The sequence below is a fragment of the Aythya fuligula genome, chromosome 4 (assembly GCF_009819795.1).
Source record: "Aythya fuligula isolate bAytFul2 chromosome 4, bAytFul2.pri, whole genome shotgun sequence".
NCBI lineage: Eukaryota > Metazoa > Chordata > Aves > Anseriformes > Anatidae > Aythya > Aythya fuligula.
The window spans coordinates 23,631,270-23,648,573 of NC_045562.1; the positions used below are offsets into that span (position 1 = coordinate 23,631,270).

The 17,304-nt window shown below is 38.1% G+C and overlaps 2 protein-coding genes across 2 annotated transcripts in view; one reads left to right on the top strand and one right to left on the bottom strand.

Moving 5' to 3' along the window:
• Positions 1–8,894: 8,894 nt before the first annotated feature.
• On the bottom strand, positions 8,895–16,754 carry SPCS3 (signal peptidase complex subunit 3). Its single transcript, XM_032187350.1, has 5 exons — positions 16,439–16,754; positions 14,061–14,134; positions 11,288–11,364; positions 9,774–9,889; positions 8,895–9,321 (listed from the first exon to the last, which is right to left on the bottom strand). The coding sequence occupies exons 1-5, from the start codon at positions 16,579–16,581 to the stop codon at positions 9,189–9,191; spliced, it is 543 nt and encodes a 180-aa protein (XP_032043241.1). The 5' UTR covers positions 16,582–16,754; the 3' UTR covers positions 8,895–9,188.
• Positions 16,493–17,304, top strand: part of ASB5 (ankyrin repeat and SOCS box containing 5) — a 38,692-nt gene continuing 37,880 nt past the window's right edge. The window contains exon 1 of the mRNA XM_032187347.1: positions 16,493–16,513. The gene's annotated coding sequence lies outside the window, so the exon portion shown is untranslated. The remainder of the gene's footprint in view (positions 16,514–17,304) is intronic.

The window sequence follows — 17,304 nt, forward strand, 5'->3', positions numbered from 1 at the left end:
TATAAAGTATTTATTGGTCTTATCTATGTGAATTTCTGCCTGTACTGAACAAATGTTTCAGTGACATATGCTAAGTTGCACGTAGCAAATTTCCCAGCCACTTTCAGCTTGAGATCAGAAAGTTCCTTTAATATATAATTATTGGCAAAAAGCACTTGAACATCTTTCGAAAGAAGTACTTGTAGCACTTCCTACTCAGTCCAGGTCTACTACCACATTAAGCTGTTCAATTAAAATCCCATTTCTGATCTGTACTTTAGATTATGAGGATACGATTGCACGTGTACTTAAATTGCAGACACTTATGAAATGGGATACCTACAAGCAACAAAATTAAATTAAATACAATACAATGAACTTGCATTAACTAGAAAATGTGTATATATATATATATAAATATAGCATAATCCTACTAAGCAATAAATTAATAGTTTATCATTAAATATCACAAAGTCTATAAACATAGCCAGTCATCTCTAAGTCATTCATTTAATCAGTTGCTCAAGACATTAGTGCCTAGATTTCTAATAAAGATTAATTGAATAGGATGAGGGAAATTAAGGATAAATGCTCTATCACAAGTACTTCATAAAACATCTTGTTTTTGTTATCTGATATTACATTGTTTTTACATGTGCAAAATTTTTTAAATCTAGAAAGCAATAAAACCATCAACATTAAAAGTGTCCTCTTGGCAACTGTTCCCCTACCTATCCCAAACAACAACAACAAAATAACAGTATTTTAGTTAGAAATTGATTGTAATTTTTCTGTGTTTAGAGCTATTTCTACCAGCTGTATGCTACTAAGATTGTATGCAGTAATTAAGACTGCATTCCTGAAGCATTTTACAAAGTCACATCCACTACAAGCATCTGAAGAGTCAGTGAATAACTCTTGTCTCAGCAACTGGCAACTAAGCTACCAAAATTTTGGGACCCGACTTCAGTTTCAAAAAACTGCTGTCTTATCCTTCATGACAGCCTGCAATTTTAACTTTTGAAACAGAATTACCTGGAATCCTTGCTCTGTGAACATGAATTTACTGTCTGGAGGATCAATTCATATGCTCAGGTCAGTTGGGGTAGTTTCATTTACATTAAGATTGTATAAATGCCAACTTGTAACCACACAGTCTTTCCCACTGAACCCTTTAGATGAATGAATGAATTGCTGCCCTAGCATCACGACAAGGAAGACACAGCTTCAACTACTCTCCCATTGCTATGCTCATCTCAGGGTAGAGGTGGGATGCTGGTGCCCATATCAATGGCTTACACAGTGCAATGCACAGGGAATGCTGTCTTCATCAAAACCCATGAGAAAAGCATGAAAGTTGGGTATGCTCAATGGAACAATTTAATCTATATCACCACTTTTCCCAGAGGCAAGATCTAATAGATATAAATTATCCCAGATAGATACTGGTGTAAGTTATTTCCAGAGAGTTCTAGAGAGATACCTTCCTAGAAAGTATGTGATAACCTTTTAAAGTTCTTCTTAATGGGTGAGGAGGAATTTAAGACTAAATATTCAAACAAATATTTTAAGATAACAGATTCTACCATCATCTACTCTGAGGAGATGTGACACTTATTTTTCTTCCCATGTACAGTAAAGTATTGCGCATGTCAAGATCTACAACTCAAGGTACTCCTAAATATTTTGTAAAAATAAAACACCTCCCCATTAAAAAAAAAAAAAAAAAAAAAAAAGTGAATTCCTGTTCTGCATTTCAAGTTGAGTCAACAGAGTCAAAAAGCACTTAAAGCACTTCCAAAGTAACCCACCTGTGAGTTTGGCAGATAATATTAAATAGATCTTCTTATGTGTTTATTTACTAACTACTTTTGCTCTCTGAACAATTACAATTTTCTATTCTTAGCATAATCTCTGAATGCATAATTCCTATTCTATCATCCCCACTGTTAATGACTAGTGAGTAACACAAGTTTCAGAAAAGGAAAAAAGTTTCAGAACCCCAGTGTAGTCTTCTGGTACGATAGTGAAACCCTTGTAGTTACTACTTTTGTACTATCGTCCAAACAGTTTTACACTTATCTTCAGGTATTTTCCTCTTTAATGATCTTTTCTTCATGACTCATTAACATCACAGAAGGCAGGGTCAAAAGTTTTATTTCAATCAAGACAGCACGATAGTCTTCACTACTTCTAGGGATGCTGCTATGAATAAATACACAAAGCTCTGTTTTTTTTGACCACCTTTGAAAAGACAAGTTCTGATGAGATCCTCCATTTAGGAGACTTGAGAATACAGAGAGGTTACAATGAAGTAAAGTTCATCTGCCATCTGGAAGTGGATCAGAACTTGAGAAATCAGATAGTCCTTATAGGAAACTCGGATGACATATCTGATGAAATCTATGATTTGAGGTAATTTAATTTAATTATTTAATTTACGGTAATTTTAATTTAATTTAATCACAGCTTTAAGTTTTACAAGTCACTTTACCAATGAATCTTAACATTTGCAAATGTAAAATAAGTAAGTAAATAAATGGAAACCCTAAAGAGAGAGGAATATCAGCATTGGCCATTGCCACATATATGGCTAGACTGCAAGCACAAGTATCCCTCCACGTTTCTCAATATGATTTCAACAACATATAGAAAAAGGAAAGAAATTACCTTTCAGAAATAAAGGAGGGGGATGGGTGGGGTGTGTGTGTGAAAAAGACACTTAAGCAGCTACAACCAACCTCATCACTGTGACTTCCCAATCACAGTTAAACTAGTTCCATCTTAATCTTCAATCGCTACCTGACATGAAAAAAATTTCTCTCTTCCTGACTTGTCAACTACTTCATTACACCTAATGCAAGTCATTCTTAATGACAAACATTTCTTACATTGAAGTCCTACACTCGTTTCCCAATCTTCTGTAGCCACATCCAAACTACTTTTTCTCATAATAACTCACATCACTTCACTGTGAAATCTCTCCTGCATGCCAAACCCACCTCCTTCACCCCCAGAACAAACACCCAAGACCATAGCTACCATTTGGAAAACAAAAACAAAGCAACACCACCCCTCTCTTACAGCAAGAAGAAACTATGAGCAAGATATCAGATCAAATTAATAAGACCATACCTGTTTTCCCTTTAGCAGCACAGAAGCAAAAGCCTACACATGATGCCCAAAGTCTGGTTCTGCAAAGGGAGCCCTCAACAATTACCCCTAGGTAATTATTACCCAGCAAGCACCTGTGAAGCCAGGTGGTGCAAATCCTGCAGGAGGTCGGTCGAACACCAGAGACTATTCTAGAAAGGGCTTCATAGTAATTTTGAGGTGGTCACTTGCAAAAGCAGTGCTGATATGGCTTCAGAATGCCAGCCTGTCTGTGGAAATAAGTACAGATAATTATTGTAAAACACTTGAAACACTGGATTACTGCTGCGAAATGACAATTACTGTTACCAATGTTAAGGACATAATATAAATATGTCTCAAAATTACAAAAATGCTTGTTCACTCTCACCAGCCTCTAGCGCTGGGAATAAACACATTCTCTCTGATCTATTTCTACCAGTTGTGATTTTAAGGAGTACCAGCTATTTTTTCAGTACTGGCAGCCTGGGGCACTGCTAACCAGGGCATGCAGCTGATTATGCACCTGAGAGTTACAGGTGGCTTTGGTGGGCTTCATCTGCACAGAGCTTGGGGGAGGGAGTAAAGGACATGGGGTCAAATGGCATCTTTGACTACTTCTGAGTTTTGAAATTTCCTCTTTTTTGGCTCCATTTTTTTTTTTTAATTCAAATGTCTTGTAATTCTGGTTAATGTGAGATTGATTCAGAGAGTGGTTGTTTTCTGTTGTTGTTCCTTAATACTTTGCACATGGAGGAATTAGAATTTCACTGTTCCCTCTATCACCCAGTAGATATCAGAAATGCAACGATGTTGAAGTTAGAATTAAAAAAAAAAAAAAAAAAAAAAAAGAGAGAGAAAAAAGGTTCTAGTTATCCTTCCAGGCAAATAAAAACAACTTAATTATTTGTGGATAAACTAAATATTATTTTATGTGGAAGGACTATCAGCGTGACACTATTAACAGGATAAGAAACCTTAACAATGGTATGCCTACTTCATCTCTCTAAGAAAGTGTAGGTACACAAAAATGACATCAGAAAATGCAGCTGAGAGCACTCAGGGTGGGCCCCAGAATAAGATCCAGCAGTAGTTTCAGCTGTTCAAGCTAAGTTTGGGGCTTTTTTGTTGTAGTTGTTTGATGTTTTTTGTTTATTTTAGTAAAAATATGCCTGATCTTAATAGCGTAAGACATATATTTACATGTGTTCTAACAGTGGGACTCATACTAAAAAGCATATGCGTGTTTGTATGAAGTTAAATTGTTTTTCAGAGAGGAAAGTCTCAAATTTCTTCCAAAATGAAGAAGCCAAATAAACTGGAATAGCATCCTTCCAATTCAAAAGATTGTCAGGTATTTACTTTTTATGTAGTTTCTGAGACAAATTCAGAATGCAATTGCTCCTCCAATTTTTGTTGTATTATCTTTTATTTTATTTTTTTTCATTTTATAGAACTGCTTCTGCAAAATGTCCTTTAAAACCCTTTCGAGAGAGATGGTATTTTCTGTATGTAATCCAAAAATAATGCAGGAACTCTATTTGAATCTGGCTGTTAAGCAATTTAACAACCAGCTTTAGCTTCATTGTTCAGAAGGAAGTTATTAAAAAAAACGTAAACAATGACTAGTAATTTATATTCTACATGTCCTTCTATTTTCAGTATCTATAGTGTCAATCCATAAATAAGACTACGTGCAGGGCAGTAGAGGTTTAAATAGATATTCTAAATAGTTATTATCCTTTCATGCACATAGTGCTTTCTGTTTCATGCTGCATGCTCAAATCAGTAAATAGAAACCAAAGCTACTGTAAGAGTTCACATTTTTTTGGCCTTAGACAAGAACTGTCTTCAGCACCTCAATAAATTGCTATCTGAAATGCATCGGGGGTGGGTTTGGTTTAAATTTCCTACAGAGGGGTTTCAAGCCCTTTCACATTAAGTAAATTGGTTGCTTTGTACATATCGCTAAATAAACTGGCATTACTTAGTTAGTAACACATCTAAGAGAACAATCAGCTGCTATTTGCTTCTTTTTATATGAACCACAGGCCATTTGTTTCCCTAAAAGAGGGTTCTTTTGAATGGTTTGAGAATTATCACAACAAAATACAGTAGTCATTTGGCTTTTTGAAAGGCCTTACAGAGACCAGCTGAGGAATTTGCCTCCTTACTCCCTGAACCAAGAAGGGAAGAGGGAACATCCTGTTCTTGTAGGTGGCTGAGAAGCCAGGAGCAAGCACTTACGGTGCCATTTAAGTGCTCATCTATGGTGACCTTTCCCTCAGGACAAACCCAAGTTCTTGCCTCTGAGAACCTGAGCACAAACTCAGAAGTTGTGGTTTCTTCTTCAGCCCCAGGTAAGTCTGAGCTTACCTCAAACACTGCAATGACCTAAAAAGGCTAGAAAAGCTGCAGGCATCATGCTTGAAGTTACAATTCTGGTATCTCAAAATTCTGGTACTGTCTGCTGGCAGGAATATACAATTTTTCAGAAATGAAGGCAGGTTTCTCTCCAATGTTTTCTGACTGTGGGTCCTTGTCTTTGAAGTTAAAACATCTACTTCATAGACAGTCTTTACATTCATCGGACGAGTGCTGCCAAAGGCATACAGTGATGTGGTTGAATGCCAAGCCACAAGAAATAAGTTTCAGTAAACATTTCAAGAAAATAATTTGTGGATAAACCAACCAACCAACACTTATTTCTCAATTAAAAACAAAACTAAAGGGAAAAAATCCCCCCACTATTTTGCCCAATTATATTTAAAAAGACCTTTTTTCTTCTCTATGACTGTATTAAGTTCTCTATAATATTAAAAAAAAAAAAAAAAATTATATCAAAGCATGTTAAAAACAGGATGTATTTCAGAGTGCTGATTATGCTAATCTGTGGAATACAGCACTAGTTCAGAGAAGTGACATTCATTTAAGCATGGTGGGTACAAATGAAAACTTGTCCTAAAATAGGACTTTAAAATAGTTTTTATTTTTCACACTTCAAAACCGAAGTGTTTGCTTGTTAAAAGACAAAGTTTCTGGACTTTTTTTTTTTTTTTTTTTTTTTTTTTTTTAAGAGCTCTCTGATTGTTATGCCAACAGAGAATATACCTACTTATAGTTCAAGTAAATAGTCAGTTGGGGATAATTCATAAATATTAAAAGTTCCTTTTTAAAGAGCAAGCTGGTCTCTTCAAGATCAGCCAGCTCTTGGGTCAGCTCCCAGCAAAGGAGAAGACCACTTTCCCTTGCAGCCAAAAGCAGCAAACAGAAGTTAACTCCTTTCCAGTGGTGGAAATATTGTGAAAGTACCCTGTCACACTACTTTTTACCTTAAATTTAGGAAGTACACTCAGTAGTTCTCCTTCCTGCTTTGGTTTTGCTTTTTCTGCTTTTTAAAAAGGTGTTATTTTCAGTACAAACACCACATTCCCTGAAAGTCATAACAGAACACATCATTGTTCATCTGTCCTCATACCCAGGGGTCATCTGTAGTCCCTCTATGGTTCAGAAGAAATGAGCCCCACTTAGTAGTTACCCTTTACCTAGAATGTACTACTTGCACTGTATTATTCATGGCTCCAACCTCCTCTCTTTTTCTTAGGTCCCATTGATACCCAAAACAGCATTTTCTGCAGAAATGAATCCTGTAGCAATTGTATGCCAATAGTGTCCTAATGTCAGCAGGTGCAATTAGCTGGCTTGTTAGTAACAGCAGTATAGCTTCTGCAGCATAAAATTAAAAGTGAGATCACAGAACAACACATCCAACATCTCTGTTGGATTTTGGTTTGTGTTAGACAGGATCTAAGATCACTCCAGCCATGAATTGAATTCGACTGGCAATGCTCCAAGCCATTCCAGGGTCCCCTAGTCCACCGGTAGCTCTGAGGGATGGTATCTGTACCCCAAATCAACAATACCATACTATGACCTCAATATGGAAACTCTCAATATGGAACACTAGAAGAACAGAATTCCACCTAACAGCCTTCTATTTTTTTTCTTTTCTGTAGCTAAAAAGCATCACATTTAGTAATCAGCTGCTTTATAAAGCATGACTACAATTGCAGAGTATTAAAATAACCACATAAGCCATCTTAAGAAACATATGAAAGTGTTGAATGTTTCACTTAATGTCTCCAGTTCAGCCATTTAAAAAAAAAATGTAAAAATGTCACAGCCCCCTTTAGTCAGGCCTCCCTCCTCCCCCCCAGATGGTGAACAAAAAGCACATGGAGAAATAGAACAAGATCTGATTAGTACACTTTTAGGGTCAAAGATCAATTATCTCTGTCTAGATTGTTCATTTCCTTTCTGACAATGGACATAACATCTTTCAGAATGAAATTAATGCTATAGAACAGCAGGTTTATCAAAGACAGCCTGTTCTATGGGAAGTTTCTCCCTACTTGCAGCTGTCTCATCACATATCACCTTACTTGTAAGAGGCAGCACATAGATGCAATTTTATATCCACGTGGCTTGTCTAAATATTGCACACGGTACGAGTCTTTTTGATTTCAGTCTTCCAGTTTTCGCATTGCTTAAAAAGTCAAGCAAATTGAAGTCAACATCCATTTTTCTATCTAGACATAATTCTGTGTTCATCTATTGGTGAACCACTACCTATTGGTGGTCTTTTTTCAGTTTTTCAATGTTTTGCATCTATACCTCTAGATGTTTGACACAATGCCCTTCTAATCATTTTCCATGATTTACAGTAGTAAAAAATTTCTTCATAGCTTTAATTTCAGATTATTTGCTCTTTTTGAAAATCTCCAACACATCCAGAACATTTTGTGTTTGGCAATAAATTAATTTACACCATACATTGTTTGAGTATACACATGATATTAGTAACTATGTCAGGAAGGCAATAATGTCAAGTGCTCCTTCTCCTGGATACCTGATGAGCAAGAAACACTGTTTGATCAGTATAAACTACCTTTTTTTGCCAAAAGACAATCCTGATACCGTGTGTTTTTCTTTCTGTCCTCTTAGCATTTGTGCCCATAGCTGTGGACGGACGCAGAGCAGGATGTTTATGCAACCAGTGAGAGGCCACAACTGTTGTGGCAGAGGTTCTGCCTGAAACTGCTACTCACTGCTATCTTTTGTGGTTGATAAAAGAACAGGTGGGCTTGCAGGTATAGTTACACTCATATAAGCTAGTAAATCTGCCCATATTCTGTTTCAATTTCTGTTCCCATAGGAAATCCCATATTTTTCAGATGTTTTCCCAGACTGTTTTGGAGAACATATGTCTCATTCCTTGCTATGAAGGGCCCCCTAATAGTTGTCCCAGTCCTCTCCAGAACCACTGTGCTCATTTTTCTCGCTGAGCAGATCCTAATAAAAATAAACAAAAATAAAATGTTCAGCTAAGGCTTCTACATTCCTTATTGACTTAAGCTTAACACACTGAGATTTCTTTTAGTTCTTCCAATAAGAATAGCTGTATTATCTGTTTTATAAAGTTATTAAAATGCTTTATAGTATGGTATTGCAAATGTGCTGCATCAATGACACTCAAAACAAGACCTATAGTCTGACTACAATGATGTATCATTTTTCAAAGTAGCTCTTGGCAGTCCTAGAAAGGGCCAAGGTTACCTCACAGCAACACGCCAAGCATGCATTTAGCAAAAATGTTCTAAAACCGAACTTCCAGGCACTCACAGAAATTTCATTCCTGTCAATGTTTTTGAGTTCTGCACAAACAAAATAACTATCAGTACCTCAAAAAAACAGTAAGACTAGTTTCTGGCATAAAAATGTTTATTTAAAAGAAAGGTAGATTTGTACCCAGATGGCCAAGAAAAAAAATTCCTCAGTTTTCCCCCCAAAACCATTACTTCATGATTTACCTTTCCTTTAAGTTTCAGCTTCAATATTTTATTAAAAAAAAACAAAACAAAACAAAAAAAAAAACCTTTCATTTTCTTTCCTATGCTGTTAGACCTGAGGAAATTAAGTACCTTTCACTGGAGGGTGGCATGGGATGTGAGAAGAAATTGCAATAAAATTTATTCACAATATACAAGTATAAAAATATGTTGCTTCGGTATTATAATTTAATAACTTTTTGTTGTTTCATAGGTATCTGGGAAAGGTACAGACACATGTCCTGACCCTGTCACAAGAGGTAGAATGCCAGCATTTGGTACAACATTCCAGGAGAGAGTCAAAGTGACGTTCCTGTTTCCCCTGCAAAAGCAACAAAAGAACATCAGCATAAGTACTGAAGTTAACTAATTAACAAATACAAACATTAATTTATTTGGGATACAAATAGTCCTCCTGGTCCAGAAACAACTTTTTGATTTTATGTAGTTACTTCATGAAATATTATCTATTTTCTGGATAAGACTCTTTTTGGTTTTATTTTTATTTTTTACTATTATTCAACTCCTTTAGAATTTAGGGCAGCACGGAACCAATTCTAGAGACCAACAAGAATATTGGAAGTACTTTGTTTTCTAGTCTACAGAAGCAGATGACAATCTTGGGATACACGGTATCCCAACACTATGAAGACACAATAGACTGATAGAATATAGTTACCTTACCACAGCAATATAAATACATTAAAATGCAAATAAATCAAGATGTCAGGATTAAAAAAACAAACAAACAAACAATAAATATGATTTACTTACTTAAGACCATTTCCATCATCAAAGAAAAAGTATTTTGACTTCATGTCTTTTAAGAACAGTCTTGGATTATCTCCTCTCAACATTATTTTGTCCCAAAGGACCACTTGGTTCAGAGCCTAAAAATGCAGTTATAGTTAAATCAGCAAGGTAACTTATCAGAGAATTTCCAGTCACTGAATTTTCAAGGCATTATCCACCTAAAAACCTTGAAGTATATTTCCAATTCATACAACTAACTTAATAAAAATAATGATTGACCAATGGGAAAACTACTACTACTGAACACTGAAGTGCAGCACAATAAATGGAACAACAAAGAATAGCTTGATACAACATGACAATGCTATTTTAAAAAGTCTCGCAAAGTATGATGGGTGTTCCTTTTGAATTGCAAAACTTGTTTCTAATCTAAGGTGGCATTTAGACTTTGTCTCAAACAAAAGACAAATAGAGCTACACTGTCCAGGTATTTAACATTCTTGCTGACTTTAATGGAAAAAACCTCTGCATGAATTGCAAGCATAATTCAAAGAGTTGTATCAACACATTAAAAGATGGATCCAAACATTCTTAAGTATTTGAAATACTGCTCTTCTAAGTAGTTGCACAGTAAGAAGGGTACGTGGGTATCCTTATAGTCTTGTTTAGTACCATACAGCCCAAATGAGACAAGGTATTTCTCAATGTTTATGAGAACTGGTGAATTAAGTTAAAAAAAAAAAACAAAAACAAAAACAAAACACTAAAAGATGAAGCAAAACAATGAAGTTCCAGTCTCTAATAAAAATACCTAAAAACTATTTTAGCACAATGCAATACCCACCAGCATTTATAAAACACCTAGCATATTTAAAAAAAAAAATACAGTGTAAAAATAGTTTTATGTAGCCAGATAAAAAAGCCTTCACTATATCCTTGCAATATAAGTATACTAGATTAAAACAGCGTTCAGTGTTACCACAGCAGTACAGTAGTTGATTAAAGTTAACTTCCATAGGCTGTTCCACACAGATCCTTTCAGACCAGTGGAAAAAAACTATCCAAAGTGAAGTACCAGTAACAACCAATTACTTTGAGAAATCGGATGAGATAACAAATGAGGCTACAGTAGCTGATCTGGGCAAACATTTATGTAACCAAAGAAAAAAAAGACTCACTAAATCTGGCCAAACCAAAGGCCACTGTATCTCTAACAACAGTCAACTGCAAAATTAGGGAAAAGTTAAACAGACAGCACAAACAGGTGAATATGCCACAGTCCACCATTCTAAGTGAAAAGCAAGGCATGCGTTACATTTTTTCCTGTTTGCTAGATACATAGCAAGTTTCATCAGCTTTTGAACTTCCAACCCTGCAGTTAAACTGTCAAGAAAATAATAACCATAAAGGCTAGTGAAAACAGTCCAAGCCAGTAGGAAACACTGGTGCCTTAACTCTTTCCAGCAGAACTTCAGAATGTTAAAAATAGTTGCAGTACAAAATGGGTAATAGCTTCAACATTTTTTCATACTTACATTGTTTTTTGTTGAATATTCTGCAGACAAATATAGAAACAATTGTTTAACATTCCAGTCAAATATACTCTGCAGATGTATGTGCGTTAAGGAAAACACCATATTGTACTTTCATAATCTTATTTTATTTTTACTAGATCTAACTAGACTATGATAATTACAGTGAGTTCTTACATTTCAACATACTTCATCTTATTTGTAAATCGGAACATTTCCAGGAGTTCTAACATATACTTCCATCACTTTAAAGTAACAGGGTTCATTAATCAGACAAAAAATAACAACACAACTAACAGCTATTTCCTCTAATGATTTAAGAGTTCCATATTTAACATTACAAATCAGTAACTATAATCTATTGCTAGTTGGTCTACTACAAAATCTTAAATATAATATGCAAGATAGAATTCTTCAGAAAATACCTTCAAAACTGTTATTTATCAAAGAACACTGAACACAAAAAACAAAAAACTATCAAATAACACTGGTATCCAACTGTGGATCAAGATATAATAGCATTAACCAAACAAAATTTTGAGTGTAGAGAGCTCAAAGAGCCGATAACATTAGAGAAATCAGTAGATTGGAATCTATCACATTGGAAGGGACATCGGGAATTATCAAATTACCTACCTACTACAAAACCAGTGTATTAGACTGTAACAAAACTCTACCCAGATTTTGACTGATGGTAAAGAACTGACAACTGCCATTTGAGACCATCAGTATAACAAAGCTGATATTCTGAATACTTGCCTATTGTTTATTTAGCAATAAAACACACCATGTGTGATTGCTGATACCTCTTAATTGACAATAAAGATTAACTGTAACCTTCTATTCCTCCAACCTACAAAAATGCCGTCTTTTTTATTCTGTTCTCCAGTATCCAGAACAGATCTCCAGTATTCTCCAGTTATCCAGAACTTTTTTTTCTTTTTCTTTCCCACTTACCCGAGTCTGAATCATGTTTTTAAGCCTCTAATTCAACAAAAGGCAAGAAATTAAAGAATTACATAATTAAATGCTGTTTCCACAAGAATAGCTGGAGCTATTTCACTTGAATATTTTAGTCATCTACTCAAAACAACAAACAAGAAATCCCATACGAGAGATCTCCAGAATAACTGCTAAAGTGAGCTATGTATTAAGCACACTCATAACAGCTTTTGAGAATTGCCTCCTCCCCTTTTCTTTCCCTAGGTTTTTCTTTTAACAGTTATTTCATTTAATTCTCACTAGGACTAACAACTTGTGTCCATTAGTTAAGGCAGCCAATGCACCAATATCTTTTTACAGATTTCATCCAACGAAAACTATCAGAAAGTTGTATTTTACAACTCTACACACCGGAAGATTTATTTATGCCAAGGATGAAAGATTAATTCAGGATTTTTATAATTAAATTTAAAACTACTGCTACCATTAAACAAAATTAATAAAAGATGAAATCTTTAACATCCACACGCTGCAGACTAACCCTTGAATAAGAACGTGTCTTCCAGAGGTCCTGTTCTGACTCGCCCTGTTCTGTTCCCAAGTACACTGTATACAATTTATTTCATCAACTTTGGAATAATTTCAGTCTCTGGTTTTAATACCTTTAAGAATTTCAGAGGAAAAAAACTCAGCATAAGGAGTTCTCCTCTCCTGCTTCCAGCTGATAAAACTAATCCCTCTCATTCCTGCACAACAAACACCTGCAACAATCTGGCTAACCTGTTTATCCAGCTTTCTCGTTCATTCAGGAATTGTTATTTGTTTCAGTTGCTTACACAGTGTATCATTCTCCAAAACAGGGAAGCTGAAGCACAGAGGAAACCAACCTCTTTTCTAACACAGTGACAAAAAACAGTAGACAGGGAAAAATCCCAGGAATCTCTTGAAACCCTGATTCAAAGCAAGGCTTAGTGTAATCACCTAAGGTAAAGCACGATGCCTTATATTCAGTACCGATTTCTGCAGAAAAATACTATTTTAATACCAAGATCCTGAATCCTAAGAATGATTCCCCTCTACCTTCAAAAAAGCTACCCCAAACAAAAACAAAGAACATCCATAAACCACTCTCTCTTCCCAATAAAAGCAGACTAACAGGGAAGTCAAGAAGAAAAATACAAAAAGAAAAGCTGCCCAAAGGCATCAGTAATGCGAAAGAGGTCAAAAATTAATGTGATTAGGTTTGTAGTACCTCATACGCTTCCCGGTGAATTTCACATTAGTATACAATAAAAATTTGACAGTTTAACTTCTAAGAAAGTAAAAGGATGCAGTATCTTTTAAAGGAAGACAGGTGCTTGTATACAGCTACTACGTGGCCAGAATTTTAAAAGCCTCACAGCAAGTTTGAAAGTTGCATCAGAGTTCCTAGACTCTGTACGACAGTCCAAATTGTGTGTTATGTAAACCCTACAATTAATTCACACCTCAAACCACCAATACAACCGTCACTTAATGCTAATGATGTCCTGGCGTTAAAATGCAATTCCCATTATTAGATGCACTGCACTTCCCTACAGAACCTTATTTTAAAAGTAGGTATCAAAAAGGAGAGGAAGCACCTCACCCAGTGTCATTTACGTAACAACTATTCCAGGTTCTATTTTTATGCCCCATAAAAATACTATTTTTCACTGCTTTAAATTTAGATTTTAAGACAAATTGCTGGTTTTCCTCAAGTCCTGAATATCTGAAGATTATAAGGTAACAAAAATAAATGTCAAGATGTTCTCATTTCAGAATGTTCTCAAACCATTTTTTCCATTAAGGATATCTGCAGTAATGTCAAACGTGACAAATCCCAGATCACTTCTTTCTCTAGGTCCAGTGAAATCTTCCACATTTTTTCTAAGATAAAACAAAACACAAGATTATCTTTTCTCATTATTTCTCTCTCACACTTTACATAAATTATTATTCTTATTGCATACTTCCCCCATGCATTTCCTGTACTTTCTTTTAAACACATTTGTTTAAAATATAACCACATTATAAAATAAAGCCTGCCTTCCAGAAGGTTTGGAGACCCAGTCTCAAATGACAAGCCTTGCCCCCAGAGAATTCAATGTAATTTATACAAACGGCCTATAGGTGTTTTTTTTTTTTTTTTCTGCCTGTTAATAAAAACCTGCGTTTGTCTGTACCTCAACTACACTACATTTTGTTTTTAGCAAAAGGTGCATTACCCATCCCAAGCTATATAAATCTGATTCGAAAACCAGCAGCATAGCTGTCTGCTGGCAACCATTTTCAATAACATTTCTTGACTTTACATAAAAAGCCTCTATTGCTCAGTCTCATACAAGACACTCCAAAGGTGCTGATAAACTCTCGTTTATGTTTGCAGTTCTCCCAACTTACAGAAATTCTCCTTGGCATTTATAGTCATTAAGTAGCAGTAGAAAGAAAATGCTTACTTTTTTCTACCGTACGGTTTTGGAACCTTATTACAAATCTGCTGTTTGAGAAATATCTGACATTGCCACAGTAAACCGCATTAAAAAAGAAACTGGAAAATAACACTGAAGCACAGCAGATATTTTCATATTATCGAAGTTTATCAGTTTACCAAACTCACTGTCTACAAGAATACCATATGCAGGCTGGCAATGAACTATGAACCCTAATTTCTCACATAACAAAAGTATCAGTAATTATGAATTTATCAATTGCATTTATTTCACTGTGAAAATTAGTAAAATATAATTTCAGGAAAATTACATTTAATAATCTCAGAGGGAAAAAAAAAGGTTACCAGTGAAAAAACACTTTTGGAGACAGCAGTCAAGAAAAATACCACCAAAACTGACCAGTTTAAGACTTGGTAGACATTTCCAACCCTTTGCAAAAATCAACACCTTTGTAAGTATTAAGCCTTAAACTGTGAGCCTGCAGAACTTTTTATTAGTTTAAGAAAAAACAGCTAAGGTGTAATGCCTCTTCTTCTCATTAATATCAGATCTGCGCATCACTGAAAGGACTGGAAGTATAAATTTCATCCAGATTAGGCATTAGTATGCTACCTCACATCTGTCAAGCTCACCAGAACACTCTAAGTCTCTCTTTATGCCAGTTTTATGCTGTTTGCAACCCTCAACCCACTAGAAGTATGGGTTTGCTTCCTTGAGGTATTAAGCCAATCCAAAAGGTGACTGCAGTTCCCACTCTTTAATTGGGTTCATCTTGCCTTTCAAAGGCTGCTGCCAGCCATTCACTCCTGCCACTTCCCTTGGGGTGGCTCTAAACCTCCATCAGCTGCTTTAACTCACTAACCAAAACCGGTAAGAAAACAAACCTACATTTTGACTCAACAGGGAGTTAGAGCAGCTCAGAAAGGTGTCCAGTGTGCCCTATTCTCGTGTTCCATCTGGTAAAGGACCACGCCACCAGAAGCCCGAGTTGAGGCCTTCAGGTTTTGATGGCGGGAGCTCAACCACTTGTGAAACTACAGCCCCACGCTTAACTTGATGCAAGCTTCCTGTGACAAAGTTTCCTTTGAAAAAAAAAATATGAAAAAGACAGTTCCGCTGGCACAAGTTCGCCTTGTGTCATGTGGGCAAGGCGCTTTCGGTGCGGTGTTACATATTCCACACCTGGTCGGTTTCACAGGAAGACAAGCCACCCGGGTCGGCCTACTGCTCCACAACTCGCCCACACCCCATAAAAAAGGGGAAAATACGTTACTAGAAGGAGCATCTGCGGGAACTAGCAATTTAAACTGTATACATATGTATGTTAATTCCGGTGCAGTCAAGTCCCCGCAGCCCACACAGCCTTCCTGCCATGCACCCTGCCCCCTGTGTAAGCCACGGCCCCGCCTCAGGGCACCCGCGGGCTGCCGGTGGCCCCTCGGCGCAGCGCGCCCCAGGCCGCCCGCCCCGGGCCCCGCCCGCCACTTGGGGCCCCGGCCCGCCGCGAGCTCCGCCCGGGACGGGAGGCGCCGGACGCCGTCGTGGGGCTCCCTCATTGGCCGCGGCAGGGGGCAGCGGGCAGGAAGCGGGGCTGCTCCGGCAGCCGGGCGTTAACGGCGAGGGGGAGAGAGGGGCGCGAGCAGGCCCCGCAGCCAGCCGTTACCACCCCCCGGCCGCTACCGTGCCCCGGCCTTTAACCCCCTCCCCCCACCGTTAGCGGCCCCTCGCCCCCCGCACTCACAGCGTGACCCGGGAGATGGCGATGCTGACGGGCACGCTGCGCTCCTTGAAGGCGGTGGTGATGAAGCAGCCGAAGGTGAGCGCCGCCATCACGCTCAGCGAGAAGGCGAAGAGCGAGTTGGCCCGGGACAGCACCGTGTTCATCTCCCCGCTCGGCTCGGCTCGGCTCGGCCCGCCGGGCTCCAGCCGCTGCTCGGGCGCGGGGTGTGAGCGGGGCGGGGGGGGGTGGGGTGGGGTGAGGGGTTGCTCCGCCGGCCTGGGACGAGGCGGGCGGCGGCGGCGACGCCTTGCCTTGGGCCGCGGAGGAAGGGGCGCGCGGCCGGCACGGAGAGGCGCGGCGCCGCCGAGAGCACGCCCCCCCCCCGCCGGCCGGCCCCGCCACGCCCCACGCCTCGCCCCGCCCCGCACCGCGCGCGCGCCTGCGCGCCCGCCCGCGGCGGGAATGACGCCGCGCGCAGCCGCCGGGCTCTGTGGCAGCCGGGTCCCCACAGGGCTCTGGCGTTTTATTTTAAGGCAATTTTATTTTAATAAAATGGAAATAACACGAAGTGAAGCTCGATTTTTTTTTTACTTGTTTTCTATCTTACTAAATTTAGCACTTCACCTTGCCATTCGTTACACTGTTTCCTACAGTATTCCTATTGCTTTCTACCTGATCGCACATGCATTAGTATATAAACCCTCTTACCATTAGAATTTTTTCTCTTCACCAAAGGGCTCAGTGGTCCCACACATTAGCCTTCCACCCTGCTCTCGTGAGTGGGTTGACATTTCGCTTTGAAATGTTTAGCATTTGTGCTAGCAACGCTGCACTTAATTAGTGGGGTGGCTTCTGGCTCATCGTCCCAGGCCCCTCCTGGGTTCCCA